Source organism: Cyprinodon tularosa, unplaced genomic scaffold (genome assembly GCF_016077235.1).
Source record: "Cyprinodon tularosa strain WSP-4 unplaced genomic scaffold, ASM1607723v1 ctg140, whole genome shotgun sequence".
Classification (NCBI taxonomy): domain Eukaryota; kingdom Metazoa; phylum Chordata; class Actinopteri; order Cyprinodontiformes; family Cyprinodontidae; genus Cyprinodon; species Cyprinodon tularosa.
This window is the reverse complement of record NW_024038221.1, coordinates 1,416,004-1,439,552: the sequence shown is the minus strand read 5'-3', so window position 1 is coordinate 1,439,552 and position 23,549 is coordinate 1,416,004. Positions and strand designations below refer to the sequence as shown.

Sequence of the window (23,549 nt, the reverse complement as noted above, 5' to 3'; positions counted from 1 at the left end):
CAAGCTTCAGGTACCGACAGCCTCTGGCTATTCTGGGAACAAGATAGATAGCATGATTACGTAGATGACTTGATGTGCACATGAACGCGGTTGCTATGACGATGAGTTTGATCAGGCTGCAGCTCCAGCATCTATATCAAACAGATTGTGCAGCCAAGGTAGTGAAGCGGTACACTTAGGATAAAAGATCAAAATAAGGCTCAATAAATTTAGATTTAAACTTCTGATCTAAAAGATATCAGCTGATAGAAAGCTAGTTCCTTTTAAAATAACCTTTTTCATAAGTCAGAGTGATTTTTTTTTAAAAGCGAGAGAAAATAGTAGTTATAAATAGTTTACACAAATAATATAATTAAATATTATACAGTGCTTTGTCTATTTTTATATGTCGTGGCAATCAGGCAGGTGTCACTAAGGTTGGGAGCTTGCAGGTTTAGCAGTTGTTGCTTTTAAGATTTCTAACATGTGATTTAATGTGAGACAAACATCACAGAAGAAGGTCAATTAATTTTACATTAATGCTCATTTTCATTGTTTTATGGAGTAGGAGAGATCACTGGTTGGATGCAGCGTCTCCCAGGCCTTTCCTGGATCAGCCTCTCTGAATTGATGATTCACAGTATTGAACTTAAGAATCCAACACCAGGGGTTCTTGGAAGGAGTAGATCTGTCAGAAGTCAGCATCCATTATCTTGCCGTGGGAACCAGGTTTAGCCTGCATAAAGGTCACAGGCAACACTACACTGTTACAAAATGAAACAGTCTCTCCCCATTTTTGGAATCTGACAGTAGACCACTTTGGACCAGCCAATTAAGAAACCATGGAGTTTCCTCAAAATTCAAAGTCACAAAAGAGTAAGATTCAACTGCAACTTTTAGCTTTATTAGCTCTCTTGTTTAAGTTGAGCTATTGGTCACATGACCCATTCAGTGATGAATCAAACCCTCTAGAGTCACAAGTTTTTGAGAACAGCAGCCGGCGTTGTGCATCAATACGCAACAAAGGCTGCATATTGACCTGAAAAATCATTTGATGTATCCCAAAACCGGCCACTACTTGGGTTAACAGTTAAGCAGTGTTTCTTTAGTGAAATGTAGAAACTGGAAGAAGCTTGTTGTTATAAACATGATAGTTTGCAATAAGTATATATATATATTATTGATATTTAGTGCTTCTGATTGACTATGTTCACATATCGAAGTGTTAAAAGGAAATGAAAATGAAGTGAAGCACATCCCACTGACTAAACACTGAGATGTCACCTGGGTCCCAAACCAGACTTTACTAAATCCGAGAAAATGAAATTGGAAAATAAAAGCTAACAGTGGTTTCCCAGAACAGCTGAATCATTATGATGCTTAGATTCCTTTTGGGGTTTTTTTTTTCTTTTTTTCTTTTGTGTTTTTTGTCCTTGTTTTTGAATGGGTGCAATGTATTTTACTCTTAGTTAAATAAAAGATATTCAGAGAATGACTGACAATATTTGTTGATGTGCAAAATATATATTCAGAATGCAAATAACACAAGTGTATCCAATGATTAAAAATATATGTATTTTAATTGTTCTGCTGCTGTTGTCATTTGAGTTGCCTTTTTATTAGGACTTATTAGGACTTATTTTTCAGGGTAACTTTAGAGAACTTGTATGATTTTATTCCTGGGAATTTATAGCTGAAAAATAAATTCTAAAGTTATCCACTTTTCTGACAGTAGGTGTTTTTCTCCTTTTAATACAAATTACTCTAAAGACTTTCATTGAGATTCCTGATCAATATTTGGCCTTTCCACATAAGTTCAGCAGAAAAGAACCAATACTGATCAAGGCACTCAATGATCGCTTTTCTGAAGCAGTTCAAACACACTCTGTCGTACTTACATAATGTTGACATGACCACATTAAAGCTTTTACAAAGCTAATGAGACCCAAAATTCAGTTTCTCAGATAATTGTACTGCTACATACTAAAACTAGAAAAGATTGTTTTACTATGTAAATGTGATCATGGCCTTATTATGTTCTCCACAGTCAGTGTTGTACAGTTTAACCTTGAGCTAAACTATCAAAGCTGAAAAGGTCTAACTAGCCTAACCAGGCTGTTGGTCGCAGAGTGGTGAATACATGTATAAAACTAAAAAAGGTGAGGGAAGAGAAAATGGCTGAGAAAGAACATTAAAAAAGCAAAAAGATAACCAGATACAACAAGACTATATTAATGTCCACTCCGAGGGAGACCCACATGCTATCGAATAGAGCTTAGCAGATCTTCCTGCACATGGGCTGTATCATTTACACTAATTTATTAAGCAATAACAGAACCATAGACATCATCAGATGTATTTCATCTGGAGTAAGGAGACGTCAATGATTGTGTTACTTGATGCTATTTTAGTTTTTTGATATTTTAAGATTTATGGTGGGGTTTTTTAGAAAAACTAACAGGGAACAAAATCACATAAAAGTTTACATTAACACCAACATTTAAAATGAGGGATTTATGCCTATACTTTTGTTAACTGTGGATCTATTAGAATGGATTTGCTGTTGAGGGCCTAATGCTGACTTAAATGTATGAAGTCAGGGTGGGTAGATTGCAGCTTAATTTATTGGGCTATCAAAAGGTCATTAAACAATGGGTGTGAAGATGCCACAGAGGGGTATTGGAGACAGGGCATTCAGAAACTAAGCATTAAATGAGAATAGGTAAGGAGTGATAAGATTCACAGATTCTTTTTCTAACACTGTTCATCCCAACTTACAGGTGCTGGTCATAAAATTAGAATATCATGAAAAAGTAGATTGATTTCAGTAATTCCATTTAAAAAGTGAAACTTGTATATTATATTCATACATTACATACAAACTCATATATTTCAGATGTTTATTTTTTTTAATTTTGATGATTACAAATGACAACAAATGAAAATCTCAAATTCATCATATCAGAAAATTAGAATATTACTGAAGACCAATAAAAACAAAGGATTTATAGAAATGTTGGCCAACTGAAAAGTATGAACATGAAAAGTATGAGCATGTACAGCACTCAGTATTTAGTTGGGCCTCCTTTGGCCTGTATTACTGCAGCAATGCGGCATGGCATGGAGTCGATCAGTCTGTGGCACTGCTCAGGTGTTATGATAGCCCAGGTTGCTCTAATAGTGGCTTTTAGCTCTTCTGAATTGTTGGGTCTGGTGTATTGCATCTTCTTCTTCCCAATACCCCATAGATTTTCTATGGGGTTAAGGTCAGGAGAGTTTGCTGGCCAATTAAGAACAGGGATACCATGGTCCTTCAACCAGGTACTGGTAGCTTTGGCACTGTGTGCAGGTGCCAAGTCCTGTTGGAAAATGAAATCTGCATCTCCAAAAAGTTGGTCAGCTGCAGGAAGCATGAAGTGCTCTAAAACTTCCTGGTATGTGGCTGCGTTGACCCTGGACCTCAGAAAACACAATGGACCAACACCAGCAGATGACATGGCACCCCAAACCATCACTGACTGTGGAAACTTTACACTGGACTTGAAGCAACGTGGATGAAGTGCCTCTCTTCTTTTCCTCCAGACTCTGGGACCTTGATTTCCAAAGGAAATGCAAAATTTACTTTCATCAGAGAACATGACTTTGGACCACTCACCAGCAGTCCAGTCCTGTTTCTCTTTAGCCCAGGCAAGACGCTTCTGACGCTGTCTGTGGTTCAAGAGTGGCTTGACACAAGGAATGCGACAGCAGAAACCCATGTCTTTCATACGTCTGTGTGTGGTGGTTCTTGAAGCACTCACTCCAGCTGCAGTCCACTCTTTGTGAATCTCCCCCACATTTTTGAATGGGTTTTGTTTCACAATCCTCTCCAGGGTGCGGTTATCTCTCTTGCTTGTACACTTTTTTCGACCACATCTTTTCCTTCCCTTCGCCTCTCTATTAATGTGCTTGGACACTGAGCTCTGTGAACAGCCAGCCTCTTTAGCGATGACCTTTTGTGTCTTGCCCTCCTTGTGCAAGGTGTCGATGGTCGTCTTTTGGACAACTGTCAAGTCAGCAGTCTTCCCCATGATTGTGTAGCCTATAGAACTAGACTGAAAGACCAATTAAAGGCTTTTGCAGGTGGTTTGAGTTAATTAGCTGATTAGAGTGTGGCACCAGGGGCCATCAATTTTGAACCTTTTCACAATATTCTAATTTTCTGATATGATGAATTTGAGATTTTCATTTGTTGTCATTTGTAATCATCAAAATTAAACAAAATAAACATCTGAAATATATGAGTTTGTATGTAATGTATGAATATAATATACAAGTTTCACTTTTTAAAATGGAATTACTGAAATCAATCTACTTTTTCATGATATTCTAATTTTATGACCAGCACCTGTATATGTTTGTTTACTAAAAAAAAAAATTATCTAATTATTTCAAATAAAAGATAACAAATCTCCAAGCGTCATGTTCCTGTAAGTATGGAGAAAAAAAAAATGTTAATTAAAGTAATAAACTCCACTTTTTGCTTTCAAACTGGCTGTGTAAGCATTGCTGTAAATTTGACTGAAACTGCAACCGAAATGAACCCATTAAGAAAATCCTAAAACCAGTGGTTTTGTGTAAAACTAATTATAGGCAATAAAAACAGAAATATGTAAAAGTCTGCACAATACTGTTCTCTGCAAAGTGGAGATTTTTTTTTCCCCTAAATACCCCAGGGAGTTTTGTTTAGCAGGGCACATCTCTGTTAAACGAACCAGGAAAAGTGTTTCCAGCTGCTGAACTTGCTTGTGTCAGCAAACATTTTCTTTTTACAATCAGAATCTACAGTGGTGCTGTCATACTCAGACAGGCTTAGAGCAGTAATTTTTTTTACATTATTCTAATTGACCATTTATGAGTATTTCAGTGCTCTCACCTGAGCTACATTCAGAGACTCAGTAAGGCATATCCAATTACTATTTATTTCCTATAATTAATAATTGGCACATGGAACATGCAAACATGAAGATTCAAAGCCCTTTAAACCTACTGTAGTTAGGTAGCATGTATATCCAATAACAAGAATAAAAGGGAGAACGTTTTTGTTAACACTAATTATCTTGAGTTGAATGCAAAGAAATTCTAATATGATTCCAGCAAAACATACATTTCAGTTTTCTGACACACATAGCATTTTTGTGAATCCAGTTCAATTAAATCTTATCTGCTGAGATTATCTTCCTCTAAATCTTTGCTATAATATGTTAGCAAAATAAGGCTATTTGAGCATTACTTGAATTATTCAACTGTTTTTAAGAGAAACTACAATTGAACAGCTTAAGCGTAAGATGTGCAAAAGACATACATTTCTCAGAGGTTTAATTTGTGCATTCTCATTCTGCTGTTAATCTTTACTTTACTCTTTAAAAGACATCTGGTTCGTCACAACTGCTTAAATCATGTCAATCCAACCAAGACTGGTGACCAGAGAAAGGATAAACTCCCATATCCAAGTCAGACATGGGATGTAAATCCTTGTTACCACCCAGAGCCCTGGTCTAGTAGATTCCCAGTAATAGATGTAGAAGTAGATGTGTGATAGAACTGTTTTGTTTTCCCATAAGATATGTTTTACAATGTCTACTTGAAAAACCTGATTTTTAAGTATCCCAGCTCTTGAAAATTTTCCTAAATTTCATTTTGAGCCGATTTCACAGAAACAAATTATTTGTCTCAATCTGCTATCAATGCTTCGTTTACACTTGGTATAATGATCAGGTTTAACCAGATTTTTTAGGACTATCTCATGATCTGCAACTGTGGAGTTTTTATTTCTGTGTAAGTTTTCATTTTGGGTTATTTGGGTAATTCTGTATTGTCGAGATTTATATAATTTTTTTAATTCTTAGTTTCATTGTTCTTTGTTTTCTCTTTTCAGCATTTTTGCTATTATTTATTCCTTGGTCTCGTTTTACTTAGTTATTCCTTCTCTTATCCTATAGTTTTGCCCTTGGTTATTCCTTATTTTGTAGTCATTAGTTTTATCCCCCTTTAGCCTTATTTAAAGGTATAGTGGAGGATGTTCTTTTTCCAAGTGGATCATCAAAATAAGTGGTATGACTAAGTGTCAATCATTCTGGTGTATGTTTATGTAAGGCCATGTTATGTGCTTCTCCCCATTTTAACTTACCGGTGATGAGTCTGACATAGTGGAAGAATTTCAAATCTTCTATTAGAAAGTAGGCTTGTATGAGCGATGGAAACAGCAACTTTTCAACAGTGCATGCAAGAGAAGAAATTGTCTCATGTATGTTGTCACAAGCATTTAATAAGTGGAGAGGGTGGTTCTATTCAAATATTCATCAAAATCATCCACTATACCTTTCATTACAGTAGGAGGTTGACCTGCTAAGATTTGCTGAACTTGTAGGTACCTTGCTCACGCTCTTGCATGCGTTTAATAGGCCTTCCCTCCAAGAGCGGTTACAGGGTTGTGCATGTGCATTTTTTTTTTACCTTTGTTCTTTTCTGGTTAAACTGTGTTTTCCCTGGTTACTCTTTGTTACTCCCAGTGACCCTTTTCTTCCCCCTTAGCTTCTTGCTAGCTGTTTCTGTCCACACCTGCTCCCAATTAACTGATTACTCCACTCTTTGTTCTGTCTCCCATATACACTCCTCCTCTGCAGTTCCTCAGTGCTGGATTCTCTTCATTCTTCTTTTGTGTTTCTAACAAGCTTCACTAGTTTTTGGTTCCTCTGTTCTCAGTCTGTTATTTCTGGATTTATGTTTTTGTACCATCTACTTCACCATTAAAACTATAAGAACTATCTCTGCCTCCACTACTCTGCATTTGGGTCTACAGTACTAACAACATCCACCAACCCTGACACCATGTCCCCTTCCTTTTTACTTCATAATAAAGCATAATTTGTGCTGGTTTATCCCAGAAAATGCAAACAAATACATATGGGTCTTTGACATCACCCCTAAAGATCCATTGTCCTGTATATTTTAGATGTGTCACTGCTCCAGCATACCTGAATCACATCCTTGCATTTCTTTCTAAGCAACCATCAAAGGCTACAGAGGCCTGTTCACCACCCACTTATTTATATGTCAGGTATGCGGGGGCAGTGACACATCTAAAACATGCTGATGACCAGGATTGAGGACACCGGCATTACAGTTTCTGAGTGTTTATAAACAGACACTTTTAGCAATCAACGTTTCACCATTGCTGCAAAAAATAATCACTGATATGCATTGATATGGAGACAAAGTTGCCTTGTGCTATACTCATTTACAAAAATATGAGAGCCAAATTAATCTCTGTGACAGAAAGTTGTTGAAACCCTGTGTTGCTGACATCCACACAGCTGACAAGTGGAAAGAGATTTCCATTGATCGAAAATCCAAACTGCTTCAAATATTTCATAATAAAAAAAACAGTTATTCAAATATTTTTTTTAGAATGACTACTATCCATCTGTCTATTCATACCCTGAAATACACTCTCTGGCTTGTTCTACTGAATGTCAAGGTGTTTCAATAGAGAGAGGGAGGCTCGTTCCAATTACCTCAAATTGTTAAGGACACTTAAGCCATGGCAGAAGTGCATCTGCTATAACAATAGCTATTCAAATGATGGCAACTAGAAAGGAGCTAGGGCCAAGAAGAAGGACGATTTCTAGCACCAGCATAGCTAGCATTTGGACCTCCTGACATCCCTAGCAGCTGCTATCCTTTGCCTGACAGGCCATATTACAACCCACCTCACAGAAATAAACAAAAATATATTATTTCATGACATGCACTGTGTGTGACCCATACAAATATTTTTGGTTTAATAACAGAAAACTAGTCGTTCGCTAAATTTGTGTAACTTTTCCAGAAGGCTCTAGTCACAACTTAAGCAGAATCATTTGTATGTGTGTGTCCACCATAAAATGACCTGTCTGGATTCAGCACAACAATCCTGAGCTCCTTTTGTACCCTGGATAATGTTCTTACTGTTAACTCTGCGAAAGGTGAAGGAACAGGAGCTACTCTAGGAGCTGCAATTTGAGGTATTTGGATTCAGCCAGATATTTGTTTTGCATCACAGGGTGTCTTCCAAGGTGTCTTGAAAACTTCTAAAGGGAGGTATTGTAATCAGATCTTTGAATTGAAGGTGAAGGTTCAACTGTGCAAGTCTTCCATCCTTTATAAGTTAGACTTATGGCCTCAGCCTCAAAGGAGCTGACTCATCCCAGCAGCCTTTGCTGTGGAAAACTGTAATAAGGTGCATAGCTTCAGGATACTAACAAAACCAGGAACTTTTGGAGGAGGTTTAAAAAAAGGTAAGCAATGTTCCACTGAAAATAAGCCCTACAATTACCAAGAATGTGTAACCCTCACATTTAGGCACCCAGTCTCTATTTGTATCCAGTCAAAACATGGCTGCTCTTTCGTCAGCCATCCAGTCAAGTTATGGATATTGGCTGTAATGAACCACAGACTCCTGCCATGCTGCACCATTAATGCCTTTCAGAACAACTCAATGTCATGACACCAACTGCTCAAAGTACTTTGGGTCACAGAAAATCACAAAGACTTCCATTATCTTTACTGATATGCTGTTATTTCTTGAACAGAGCTTGGCTACATGTAACAAAGTCAACAACACTTTCATTCTTTAATTTTAACTGGGTTTATAGTTCTGTTAAAACCAGTCTGATATTGGAATTGCAATAAAGCAAATAAATACAATTTGATATGGATTTTACAAAGCAAACCAAGACTTCCTGATATTTGCTTGTTTTGGTTCCTACACTGTGCAGGACTTGTTCTTCAGATACTTCTCAGTTTGGTTTGCTATGTCATCACACCTCTGTAATTCACAGGTAAACATGTGCTAGGTACAATATCCACCTCCTATTCCACAAGACGTCCTGGGAGATTAATCATTCTAGTCTCTCTTCCAGCATATCTTCTTTTACTTAACCTCAAAAACAAAAACATCCTCCAACAGCCTGTCAGAATATTCCCAGATGATGGAACATCCCATGCTGTCTCAAACACTGAGTGTTTATACTGCTGAAGTCTAAAGACTCTATGGGAGACATAGAGAAACAAACAAAAGGGGCAGAACTGGGTCATGATGTTCCCACCAACTGACGCGATCCACTTGGGTCAAGGTCAGTGGAGGCTAATATATTCAAAAATGTTGTTTTTTTATGCCGGTATGGGTACACAGTGATAGAGACAAGCTCTAAATTAAGCCAACTGTAGTGTGATTTTGTGACTGTGTTCAGAACTGGACAATTATCTCTGCTGGTTGGAGTCATTGCACCCGTTTTTTGCTCACATTTATGAGACTGTTTGAAAATCCTTATTGTATCTGTAAGCGCCTTAGTGCATGTATGTTACTTTGTGTCTGTACCTTTTCTGTCTCAGGCAGAAAATAAACAAAGTGGGGAAATTGGATATTTATCCTTTTACAACGTTATGTGTAATTTATTCTCAGCAAAGCTGATATAATGTGATTTAAGCAGGAAAAATTTTACAGGTCACCAGATTTAAAAAAGGCATAGCACAGCAAAGCAAACAATTTTGTTGCGTTATGTTAGGGCCTTTCAATAAAATAAATGTTATCTATATGTATCAACTTTTTTATAACTTCATGAAGTCACTTTTATCTGTAATTTTATTCATAGTGGTATAAAAGTTTAGATACATTAGTGATGTCAAATTATATTTTTTTGGTCCATTTATTATTTATAATGCCCTTTTTGTTTACTTTGACCCTAATTAGGCTATTTTAATTTTAATTTCAATTCAGTTTATTTATATAGCGCCAATTCACAACACATGTCATCTCAAGGCTCTTTACAGTTCACCAGATCATACAGTCAAATTAATTCAAAGCTTTCTATCTGAGGAAAACCAGTTGATTGCATCAACTCATTGACTCGAAGGCAATCCTTCAAACTAAGCATGCTTGTAGTGACAGTGGAGAGGAAAAACTCCCTTTTAACAGGAAGAAACCTCCAGCAGAACCAGGCTCAGTGTGAGCGGCCATCTGCTGAGGCCGACTGGGGTTCAAGGAGACAGAAGCAGAGATACAAAAAGCAACTGTAAAGGGTGGCCCCATCCAGGAAACACACCAAAAGACAGACGAGCCCCGAGCCAACTCCCATGTCAGAGGAGGAAGAGAGCACATCCAGCCAGTCACAGCCAGAGAAAGAGGACTACAGTGAAAAACAGGCCCATATACAACATCTATAAACAAAGGTCTTGATGGCAGCAGCACAGCTGATATTTCTCTCCAGGATGGTGTCACAGTCACACAGGAACAGACAAGGCGAAGCTACTATGAGAAAAAAGCAGAGAGAGCAGAATGTTAGAGATTTAAGGGAAGATGTGTTGACTTAAATTAATGAGAATTTCATGGTGGGTTAAACTAGTTCCTCGTTCCTTTTTTGACTACATGCAGCTAAAGTAGTTATTGGCACCAAAAATCTCCAAAAACACTGCTTCTTTTACTTACATTTAGAGTTTATTTTGGTGTGCACACCTGTGCATTTTGTTTGTAGACTGCTTTTTTTTTCTTTTTTTACTGACTTAAGTTAAAATCTCAGGCATTATATAGACTTTTCCACGAGAATATAGAATAGAATAGAACAGATCAGATAAAATAATATAAAATCTGAATATATATTTAGATCAGATGTAAAATGCATCACAAAAATACTGTGTGGTCAAATGGAAAAATTTAACATTGAATTGAATTAAACATGCTTTTATTTGTTAAATGCTAAAAGGAAGAATGTTTGTTTGTACATGACTGAATTACAATGTAAAGAATTCATCAATAATCAAATTACAGTTTACTGTCATAGAAAATACCTTGAAACGTCTAAAATATCCAATCAGCTTAAAAACTGAGTTTTGTTTATATTATTATATTTTTAGAAATAAAACAGGAAATTGTTTCCACCTTTTTATGAAAATTCTAAGAAAAATGTTGTTAAAGGAATTCATATGGGGCTTTTTTTCTAAAGACTGACGACTATATGGGTCTCAGGGGATGAACAGACTGAGCTTTACTCTAATGCTTAACACTAACAACACTAATACTGCTGACACAGCTCATGGGGAAAAAAATTCCCCTTCCATCTGCACATGTGGATCCATAGTTTTCATAGTAATATAGATCCACACAACCACTCTGTCCTGATTCTCATTAGCAGTAAGCTACCTACAAGTTACAGGAAGAGTGAGTCAAATGATCATTATCAAATAGATGGCAGATAATCAGCCCATTGGCTTTAAAGCTTCCTAAGTTGATCTGATTGATGCAATATATCCTGTAGGAGCTGCAAGAAAACACTAAAACAGCACACATAGGGTTGTTTCATCTTTTGCCATTTAATAGCAAACCAACTAGGCTTAATCGGGTGTCAAAGTAAACAGGTCCAACATTCAGCTTTCATTTTTTTTAGCCAGAGACAAGTGGGCTTTGTGGCACACATACTGACTGATCCCTGGGCATTCCATTCATTTGACCCACTTACAACAAAGAAGACTGTCCTGGGTTGTTTTAGAAGATTCTCACGTTCTCCCAATAATCAAGGGGACATTTTGGGTTGTCTCTGGATGGGACTGGGATAAATGTGAGGAATGGTGGTTATTTCTCCATTCCAGATAAGCAGAACAATGCACCAGAAACAACAATGGTGAGATTTAAAGGGGACCTTAAAAAAAAAATGGTGGAAGGTTGTCAGGTTGTCGCCTTTGTCATGATCTTGGCACTGATGACCTGCTTAATTACTAATTCCATTCACCAGTCTAACTCTGCCCAGTTTCTAATCACTGCTCATCTGATTCACCTGCTCCTGCCTCTATTCAATGTGCTTGCATCCAGTCATCAGGGCCAGAATATTCCTCTTGTCAAAGGCCAGTGGTGAGTGTGTTTTTAGTGTACCTTGGTGTTTCTGATTACCTGATCCTGACCTGTTCTGCCTCTCAACCACTGAGCCTGCCGGTACCTGTTCTCGTCTGTTTGCCTGACCTATCTTCAGACTCCTGGACCTCTGAGCTTGCCTGTTCCTGTTCTGATCCGTTTCCCTGACCTGGCTTTGGACTCTACATGTTGTCCGGGGCTGCAACAGTTGTCCTGGGACACGGCGCCGTCCGCATCTTTTTGGCAGTCCACCGGTGAATCCTACCTTGTTCAACTGTCCACCTGATTATAAGATGACCATGCTTTTTCACATCTTTTTTAACGGAACAAAGCTCGTCTTATATTCGGGCCAATACTGTAACTGAAACAGATATCCCTTTTGTCAAGATAAATGTTATTATCTTCATTACGTAAGTCACAAGGTTAAGGGAAACGAATAGGAAGATAAAGAGATACCTAAATAGATATAAAAACTTATAGTGATAATGAATAATAAAGTTAGTCTTTTCAAGGGGCCAGGGAAATTAAGAGGAGACATGTTCATGTTCTGAGGTCAAATTTTCAGCAGACAACTGAGGTAATGTTGTGTCGTTTCCCTTTTACACCTGGGGTGTGATCAGGAGGAATGGACCCCAAATTCTGAAACCAAGTGGTATTTCATTATTGGACTCTTTCATTATATGGACAATCCATGATTGTCCATAAAGAACACCATGCACAAGCATAAGGACGCAACTGGTACCAGAGGTCGATAATTAACTTTGTAGTCATATATTTTTACCTTCGGCCACATGTTTTGGACACTTGTGTGAAGTGAGGGGTGGAGCTGTCCACTGACCAACACCTGGTGTTGAGCTGAATGAGCTGGGAGAGGAGGAAGCTAGATAGACTCAACAGGCTTAAATAAGTAGTGAGGGTCTGCTGGGAACGTCTTGTGGAGCCCCCCAGTCAGGGAGCTGTTCAACTCCCACTTCCGGGAGAGTTTCTCCAGATTTTGTGGGAGGCTGGAGACATGGAGTCTTTGTGCTGAATCCGAATACATAAAGTTGTTCCTGTTTTAACCTTTCATGGGATAAACTGCTGGGTGAATTTTAATCAGTGCAAACAGACCACAGTGTGGCTCCAGACAAGTTAACAATATGAATAGGTCATTGCTTCAAGATTTATGCAGCACTTTTATTTTATACAAGTGTTGCTGGTGTGTTACAATATATACAGTATTTATTATATTTATGTTGAGACTCTCAGTTCACTTTTCTTCACGTGACATGTTCAAAAACTCTGGCAGCCTGGCTTAGTTGGAGATTTCATTCTGTTTTTTTTTTTATTTATGTCAATGAAACGTGATAAAGATAGGCATTAGGGTAACTGTGGTTGAATCACCAAAAATGCTTGTTGCCTTGTTTTGTTACATTCTTTATATAACTGTTTCTACTACAGTGTTAGATTTTATTCCATCACCATATTCTACGGTGTTGCTCCAATGGTTCCATGTTATAAGGTCTGTTCCCATTGTGTATTTCCACTCTGTAGAATCTTTTCAGCGCTCACCTTTTGCTCATAGTAGATTATATCTCTATGTACCATTTTTTTCCTATTTTCCTCCATTTTTCTTGTGCAATGAAATTAAATAATCGAGAAAATGACCAGAGTTTTTAGATAAATCAGGTTAAAGGCATTAAAAGAATTTTATATTTACGGCCTTTTCTGAGAGTAAAGGATAAGATAACAACTAGGATTTCTGCTAAAACCCCTCAAAAGCTCCCCTCACAAAAAGAGCCAAAGGAAAAGGTCTGATAGGTCAGGAGGACTTGTGTTCATCTGTTTTTTATCCAGGAAAATATCTTTATCCCTGATGCTCTGTTTATTCAGCTCTGCTCCACCTGAGGCTACTATGCCGCTGTTTTTTACTGTCGATTTAGATTTTTTATCTGCCTATACCAAACTCTGCAATAAATGTTCATGAATTTCCCTTTTAAAAATGCTGAAAAAATGTAAATACACAGAATTGTCACATTCCTGTTAAACATTTAACCAACTACAATCAAGCAAAGATTTTCACTCTCCTGTTAGATGTAAGTGCATGCATACAGCGTGGCTTTAATAAGGAGAATTTCCTCATTTTCCCTTGCTGAAGGTTGGGAGTGAACATACACACAACCTGACCTTTACCCCAGATGTTAAGGCCTTCAAAGCCAACATGGATAAACATCTGTAGCTGCAACCCCTCCTGACCACTTCACCCATTAATGCAAGAAGATCAACCAGGGATTAACAACTTTAAGCTGTGGAATTTTTCGTCTGATTCACATTAACCGGCTTGATGAAAGAGGCTGTGTTCAGAGATGTCAGATTATATATATGCTGCTATTTGGGGGTTAAGTTTAGAAAATAACAGTGAGTTGCTGAGTTCTACTTTTTTTTCTTTATTTCAAATAATTTATTTAGATATATTTGCCAATATATCATTTTTTTAATATTGATCCCAGAAAATACTTTACAGATGAATTTTTGTTAACTATATAATTAAATATATGATTTAACCACTTTACCTCAGGCCTTAACTTCCTTTATGAGTGGAAAATGTATCCCTATTCTATAATATTTCCTGCACAAAATGATTGTCTTATTATTTCCCTGAGAAACTGACTCATTCAAAAATATGCTTCGTTGAGTTCAATGTTTTGATTTTCAATGTAGCTTTGTTGTAATTGCTAATTCCTATCAAACTCTTTTTACACATGAAGGCCAGAGGGTATTTAACGACTAGGCAGATAATTTACCAAACATTTGTTGTTCCCAGCAGGGGTTTCAGTTTTTCAAAAGCCTTATCAGGACTGTAGATTAAATATGTAGCCCACATTCAGCCCATTTAAGGCAGGAAATCCTGCAAAAAATGGTCAGAAGTGGAAGATGAGGCTCTGTGAATTGATCAGAAAATGGCTTATTTTTTCTTTATAGATGCAACCACTTATTTGCTTTAAATGTGGATTTGTTTGCTAGTCAAGCACACATTAACACTTCATTATATATTGGAAACAATCATCTAATTCTGAATGTCAACAAAACAAGGGAGATGATTGTAGATCTCTGAAGAAACAAGTTGAAACCTATTAGCATCATGGGAGAAGAAGAGGAGGAGTATCAATACCTTTGTGTTCACTTGGACAACAAACTATCTTGGAGACACAACTGGGATGCCGTCTACAAGAAGGGACATAGCAGATTGTACTTCCCAAGGAAGCTTAGGTCCTTCGGCGTTTGCAGCAAGATGCCATATATCTTCCATAAATCTGTGGTGGAGAGTGTGACCTCTTCTTCCATCCTCTGCTGGGGTAACAGTATTAGAGCTAAACTTAAAAAGCTCAAAAAGTTAATTAAGAAGGCTGGCTCTGTTCTATGAACTCCTTTAGAACCTAGATTATTTTACAAAGAAGAATGCTTAGTAATATAAAGAAAATTAAGGACATCTTCTGAAATTGTTTAAACAACAACAGAGTGTCTTCAGTCATCCCTTTAATATGATACCCTTAGATGAAATCAAGGGATGCAACCAACTTCAGGGGAAAGGTAATTAGTAAATACTGTCTTAATGAGTTGGTCTTTCATGTCAAATGAATGAAAGAGAGCAGATCCAGTTAGCAACAGTAATAGCTGAACTATGTCTAAAAGGAAAACAGGGTTAAGCACTGAAGAACAATTTCAACTCTAACTTGCAAAGATACAGAGATCCAGATTCGAGAGCAACCTGTGGAGGATCTTCACAGATCCATACCTCACTGCTTTTGCATGGGCATAAATGTAGCATGAAAAAAGTCATGTTGAAAGAAATCCATGATAGTGGTCTACACACAGAACATTTTTTGTGGCGGGGAATTAACCCTACAAATCACTCTGAGCACATTGTTTCCATGGTGAAATAAACTAGTGGCATCTCATGTATGGGGGATTCTTATTTACCAGGAACAGGGAAGCATTGGAGTGAATTAGATGCTGCAATTTATTAGATACTGAGGTAAATCTTTTCTTTCCAACAGACAATAGACACAAATATCCAGATTCAGCCAGAGCAATGATGGAAAAGTTAAAGTATATGTTTTAGAATGGTCCAGTGAAAGTCCAGACCTAAATCCAAATGAGAATATGGTATAGGTTAGAATATAGGTTAAATTTGTTCTTTATTTATTAAAGGCTTATTTGATCCTGCATCACAAATGAAAATAATTCCTCATTTAAAAGGAGAGACCTCCTCAGGGAAAGGTGAATTAGGGTTTCTTAAAGAGGACAAACCTTAATTAAGAACAAAAACAGCATCAATAGAAAATCTGACACTAAACTTAACTCTTGTGTCCCTAACCTACTAAGAACACAAGAAAAACAGAGCTAAGTAAAAATTCTGGTGCTTTAATTACGAAGACATTGGCAGCATTCATCCGCCATCCAGTCTGCCTGAGGCTTTCTGTGTGATAGGAAAATGTTTCCACTTCCTAGATGCCGTAGATGTCAGAGCTAGTGACTATACACCTTAGAGGGTTAATAGGAGGCATGCATATCAACAGCAAATGTTTCTGTCTCAGGCTGGTAATAATGAGAAATCCTCTCTATCCACTCCAGGGATTCTGTCCTGAAATGATGTAACTGTTTCCATTACATCCTGAATTTAAAATTAAAACAATAATGCAATGCTCTCATTATAAATCACATTTTAAGATATTAGCTAACACATAACCTCCCCTGATCTCTGTTGTATCTGATTCTGCAGCTTTCTGTCAGACTTCCAGCCTCCGTCATTTGCAGCCTCTCTTTGCCAAAGGCAGCAACACTTCTCACTACCATGCCCTTCTATGGCAAACACAAGACAGAGGCTGGAAGGACCTGCTCCTCTGACATCATTGAAATGACGCCTACTGGCTGTACTGGAATGCTTGTTCTGCCCCCTTGTGACTAAAAACTGCAAATGAAGCACTTTGTAGTCGCCAACCAAAATAAGACTGTTTTGATTTTAGTTAATCATAGTTAATCTTTGGTCGATCTGTTCTGCTGCACTTTCGTAAAAGGAAAAGTTAAACGCCAACAAAGTCACTTTACTCTTTAAGTTAATTTTAAGTTAATCTAGAAGATTTGGACTTGGTTTATGATGCACAAGTACAGAAAGAAGACCAAACTGCCACAGATACCACCCAACCTATCAATGCTCTGTTTTCCCCACTCCCATCAGGAAAATAGCACAGAAATAAATCAAAAACAAGTACCTCAGGAATCGTGTTTTTCCAAAAGTTGTGAAGGGAATCATCTCCCTACAGTAAATATCCCTGCAGTAAATCAAAGGAAGGTCCTCCACTGTTCTGTCTCCATTTCTCTTCATCCTCTACACCTACAACACAGACAGCTGCCTTCTCCAGATGTTCTCCTATGACTCAGCCATTGTGGGCAGTGTTTCTGAGGGGAACGAGCCGGAGTACCAATCAGTCATCATGGACTTGGTGGACTGGTGTTAGAGCAACTACCTGTGTTTAAAGACAATTAAGACGAGGGGGATGATAATTTACTTCAGGAGAAGACCCACACCTCATTCTCCCATGAACCTCCAGGGGCAGGACATAGAAACTGTGGAGTTTCAAATACCTGGGTGTTCCCATCAATGATAAACTGGACCGGACTCATAACACTGGCGCCCTGTACAAGAAGGGCCAGAGCCGCCTCCACCTCCTGAGGAGGCTGAGGTCCTTTGGAGTGAGCAGGCCCCTGCTTAAAACCTTCTACTGTATGACCCTGTGGCGGCATAATTCCTTCACTACGCTGTTGTCTGCTGGGCCCCTGGCAGAGCAGAGCAGTACAGAAAGAGACTGAACAAGCTGGTGAGGAGGGCCACTTTTATTCTGGGCTGCGCTCTGGACTCAGTGGAGGAAATGGCAGAGACGGTGCTGTCAAGCTTACATCCATCATGGACAACACCTTTAACCCCCTGCGCCAGACTGTAGAGGAGCTGAGCAGCTCCTTTAGTAACAGACATATCGACTCCTGCATGTCATTCATCCCTGCTGCCATCAGACTTTACAATGCCACTGCACCATAACCTGGTGTAATAACACTGCAATAAACAACACTTCACCTGCCACCACTTTACTGTACTTAAGTTACTGTATATATATAAGTCACATTAACTCTCTCCTTCATTTTTACCATCCACTGTATATACTTCATGCATCTTCTCCTCCTTTGTGTACCTTCTGTTTGTTTATAAGCGCTGTCACAAGGGAATTTCTTCATTCTGAGATCAATTAAGTTCTATTCTATTCCCTGCCGCTCTCTCTCTCTCTCTCTCTCTATGTGTATATATATATATATATATATATATATATATATATATATATATATATATATATATATATATATATATATATATATATAAACCTGTTGTGAAATAAAATAAGTATTGTTTTTATGTCAGCTTCTTGACTCTTCTGTCTGGGTATTTTATGTGGATTTTGACTTGGCATAACAGCAAAATTTCATTATGACATTAAAGCCTCTTATTTCTTCTTGCTTCTATAGGAAAGCTTTATAACACCTTGAGGATTACAAACATTTCACTTGTTTGTTTTTATTAAATTTAGAAATATGTTATGCTTTAGAGAAATGTGTCATTCTTATTGTCTTTTTATGTAATAGTCATACTATTTGTAATCGCTCTACAGTGCCTTAATTACCATTTTAGAAAACATTTTTTCAGATCGTTTGAATACTTTAATGTTTTCCCTGAACATATATGTGTCATTGTATTAGGACCATGTGAAGCTAGATGGGTGATTGTAACATGTATTAAAATTTTATTTTTTATTATTTGTTTGGCATTCATTTCATTCAATACCTGTTGATTTTCAATAAAATTTTTGCATCAAACTATAAAACATTCATTTCTCCTGACCGGATTGGAATTCAAAGTTTCACTACTGTGTTTAAACAGGGGACTAAGTTTAACTCAGATAAACTCACTCACCTCTTTCTATAGCTGTGTTTTGTATTATGCTGACGTTTTATGAACAGATTCTAAAAATGCTTTTCTATTTAGCTGTTTGATTCTGTGTTTGTAGCAGTTCTGAACACAGTGGAGAGGTAATGATGCCGATAAATAACCTACTGCAGCCACAAGGCGGCAGTACATCTTTGCTGTTGATAGATAATAGCTGTAAGGATGAATAGTTCTGCTTTGAACATATTTGAAGTTTGAATTCAATGATCATCTTTACAAACTTATGCAGACATGAATAAGTCATTGCACATTTTTTGTGATTTACAATGTCTCATGTCATTGTCTCTAAAATTATTACAGTGCTCAGGGTAACAAAAATCCTTGATATGATAAAGGTTTACTCTGTATTTATTTATTACTTGTACCTTATTAAACATATTCATAACTCACTCCATAATAGTTGATGCTCTAGATTAATTTGATGTTGGAACTTTGCTTCCCATATTATCTACGGTTTTTTTGTAAAGTAAAGACTTCTGAATAATTACTTATGATAAATTTCTCTCCACTGAAGGTAGAGTTTGGTAGAGTACCCAAACATTATACTTTAAAAATAGAGTAAAATGAGCACTAGTTCTACATGTTTTTATATAAAAGTTAAAAAGTAGCCATCCAATACTTAGGAGTGAAAAAACAATTGCCAAAAATGCTATTTCACTGCTCTACCCTGATTAAATGACTAGTTCTGGTAAATTTATTTACATTTTTTGTGAACTGCTTAGGATTAGATGCAGTCTCACAGCACTGTTGCCTGGTTACAAGCAGGTTCTGGGTTTGAAACCCTAATCTTTCTCCCAGGAGTGTGCGTTCTGGTCACTCCAAATTAGAACATGTGTGGGAATGTTTTTGTCTCGTCTTTGTTGCCATGTGATGGATAGACAACCTTTCCACATTCGCTCAACGGGCGCTGAGTTTGTATTAACGATGAATTGAATATTATCTCCAAGAGTTTCATGTGTGTTTGTGAAATTTTGTTTACTGCAATAAAGGAAGAGATGATACAGTCTTTGTTTACAATGCTAGGTTCCATTTAAGTGACCAAGGAGCTATAATACCGGGAAAGGAACAAAGGAAGTACCCTTTGATTGCTCTCTAAAAATAACTCTTTGGAATCAAACTAGGCCCATCCTGGGGCTCCAACCACTCTGTTTTTTGCTGTTACCTGGTTCTTGGCTAAATGAAAGCTACTGCTTTGTACTTTGCTGTCTCAAGAGTGTTTTGTACAAAGTCTTTGGTTGTTTCCTGTTGACATTGTGCAATACTTTGGTGTGTTGATTCCAAATATTGAGGTATTGACTCCACTTGGGCTCCTTCATCAACCGGTATGGGTCTTACGATTTCACTACACCACATATGACAAGTTACATTTTTCTTGAAATAAGTACATTTTCCGATGTTTCTAGCAGTTAAGACAATTTACAAATTGAATGAGGTTTTTAACATTTTAAAAAAGAACAACTTTATCAAATTTAATGAGCAACAATAATCATTCTATTTGTAGATTTCTTTCTATTTACCTGCTCAAATTAAGGGAAAATACATTAATTTTAAGAAATGTATACTTTTTAGATCATCTTATGCACTAAAAAATGCAGAGACTCTGCTTTAGAATACATTTTTGAGATAAATATAAAATTTGTATGTCAAACATTTCAGGAATTCCACAAGATTAGTTAAAAAATAAAAGTTTTCTTACATTAATTTGCCATTCTGTGCTGAACAAACAACTCAGCTGCACACTAGACTCTTTATTGTCACAATGAAAATAGAACATTTCCATTAAGAATTACGGTGAATAAAGGCTCTACATTTACAATATTTTTCAAATCCATCTTATATACATTGATTTTTTTTATTATTATTCATTTTTAACAGAAGATAACAACTATTATTCAAAGGTTCAACAGAGAAAAATATCACTTTGTTAAAACCAAACCCTCAACACATTAAAGCACCAATTACTCAAAGGCTTAAAATTAAAAGTTGGCTCAAAAAACATGGAAAATAAATCCTGAAGCTGCCAATAAGTGAACAAAGTGCCCAAAATAATTAACCACAGTGACTTGCGTGTTTTAACTTTTTGATGTTATCAATGTTTAACTCCTTTTCTGAATCAAATGTGAATTAGCTAAAGAGACAGAACATATGCGGTCTTTTGGTCTGTGTGTCACATCTCTCTGTCTAAAGTCAACTTAAGGCTGAAGTTAAGCAAAATTAAAAGATGAACAGACTTTGAAAAGCTGCAAATCACTGAAGACACAAATGTAAAATAAATGAACATTTACAGCACAGTTATTACATTTAATTAACATAACTGTTTCGTTTTCAGACTGCTAAATATAGTTGATCAGAGAATATCTTTTATGTGTCACCAACTTTTACATACGCAGGAATATCAGATTTTAACCCTATAATACTCAAGGAAATATACACAACATATTAAACATATTTTTTTTTTTCCATGAGAACTCTGCACTTTTGGCATTTTTTTTTTCTGCAGCACAAAGGAACATACACTGAATCAACTATACAATGAGATATTTTTCAATAGAATAGAATTAACCTTTACTGTCATTACATTGTCACAAGTACATAGCAACGAAATTCACCCTCTGCATTTAACCCCTCCCCTTGGAGAGCAGTGGGCTGCCATTGTGCGGTGCCCGAGGAGTAGTCTTTTCCAGGGTAGGAACACTGTGGTAAATGGCATTGACATGCGTCACAAGACACTGGTACACACTGTAATAAAAGCTGGTTGTCATGTGTGTGGGATGGTATTTGCTTCATGCTTCCTGTACTGAGGCATGTACAGTGAGCTACAAGCTTGCAGTAGCTTACTGGGATCCATAACTTCCTCCTGGTTGAGCTGATGATGCAACTCCACATGTGCAGTTTTCAGGAGCTCGCTTTTTGGATTCTCTTCCTCACTTTCCTCATCCTCCAGTGGATGTCTAATTTCTAGATAGTTTAAAGGCTTGTCTTGCCTCATATCTAGTTCATTTTCTTTCTCTGATGTTTCAGAAAGCTTTCTGAAAGAGTTGTAAGAGCCAGAGTGTCTTTGATCATCCGATTCTGTACCACGACAGCTGTCCAATTCCCACAGTCCACTGGTGACTGATTCAGAGGTATCAGAGTTGTTTGCTGAGAAGTTTCCTTCATCGCTAGAGCTGCTCCGACTTCCATCATTGTTGTGGAGACGAGGAGGCAGGTGTTCCTCCTTTGCATCGGTGAGCAGGACCTTTGAGTATGTCACTGAAGACCGAGCAGAGCCGTTAGTGGACCCTGAACCCTGTTCTTCCAAGGCACTGCCTGGCTGTAGTTTATAACTAGTAATATTAAAATTTGTTACAGATTTAGGAACACTGGCTTTATCAAAGACTAGGTCACACTCCAGCAGCTGCTCTTTTCTTGGATTCAAGTATTGCAGAACGGTGTTAGTCGAAGGAATAAAAGAGTCAGGAGACATTGAGGTCTGGACCAGGGCTTCTGTCAGAGCTTTGTTCCCGACAATAACTTTAGAGAACTTCTCAGTCGGTAGAGGCAAGGCTTGCAGACCTTCTGAAGATCGAAACATGTACTCAAAGTTTTCCATCTAGATAAAACAATAAATGTATTTCAATAAGAGCAAGATAGGGTGTTTGACATTTCTCTCATTTGAGATGTAAACAGTGTTAAAACAAGGCTCTCCTGGTTAGAATCTATGCCATTTAGCTGTAACAGATGGTAGCTGAGGAAGTTTGATCAGAAAGGGGCTTCTGTGAAACTCAAGCAAGTATAAAGAAAGCTTATTCTGTTGACTTACATTTTTATATATTACTTAACATCTACAATCAAACAAGTTAATATCTGTCACTTTGTTTTATTCTTCCTGATCTCCTTGAGGCTTTGTAGAATCCAACTGAAAAGTCACAGGAAATCTAATTTATAGAGCAGTTCTTTTACCGTTTTAGGGTCTAGTCCTTTAGCCCATGAGCAATTGTTTGGGTTTGGAACATCCTTCCATATGATTTTTTTCATCCTGCCAGAAAAAATGAAAATACTTATGTTGGATTTTGCATGAAATGACTTCCATATTCCATTCTCCTGTCTGATTCCTCCACCTCTGATCAGGAAGCATCAAATGTTATGACATCCCTTAAAATGTCAGGCACCTAAATTAGACCACACAGCAGGGATTAACTTAATTTGTCATTTCTTACAGCAGTCTGACTAAATGAGAGGATTCGTTTTATATTGATCTGCAATCAGACATTCAGGTCAGAACATAAAAGTTCATTTATCAAGATTGATAAGAAGAAAATAATGCTCTTACTGGTTTTGGGAGAGAACCAGGATCAGAAATACAGCAATGCTAATAATCAAGATGAATATTAGCATGATGTAGGTTGGAGATGTTCTTGTATTTACTGTAATAAAGTGAAAATTCACATCAGATATTTAGTAATACACTCTAATTTCAGGCAGTTACTGTTGCAAAACCAGAAATGGAAACGGAACATACGTAACGTGGAAATGCGTTCTCCTTCTCCATCAGCAAAGACTGGATATAAGTGAAAGTCGTACTCCTCCGAACTAAAAAAAACTCCTTTAAAGCAAACATTGAAATAGACAAGT

The 23,549-nt window shown here is 37.2% G+C and overlaps 1 protein-coding gene across 4 annotated transcripts in view; it reads right to left on the bottom strand.

Moving 5' to 3' along the window:
- Positions 1–20,670: 20,670 nt before the first annotated feature.
- Positions 20,671–23,549, bottom strand: part of lepr (leptin receptor) — a 64,691-nt gene continuing 61,812 nt past the window's right edge. For all 4 annotated transcript variants that reach the window (XM_038278387.1, XM_038278384.1, XM_038278386.1 and 1 more), the window contains 4 exons: positions 23,437–23,520; positions 23,248–23,341; positions 22,878–22,953; positions 20,671–22,527 (listed from right to left, as the gene is read on the bottom strand). In XM_038278387.1, coding sequence (XP_038134315.1) covers positions 21,694–22,527; positions 22,878–22,953; positions 23,248–23,341; positions 23,437–23,520 — 1,088 coding nt within the window. In that variant the 3' untranslated portion in view covers positions 20,671–21,693. The remainder of the gene's footprint in view (positions 22,528–22,877; positions 22,954–23,247; positions 23,342–23,436; positions 23,521–23,549) is intronic.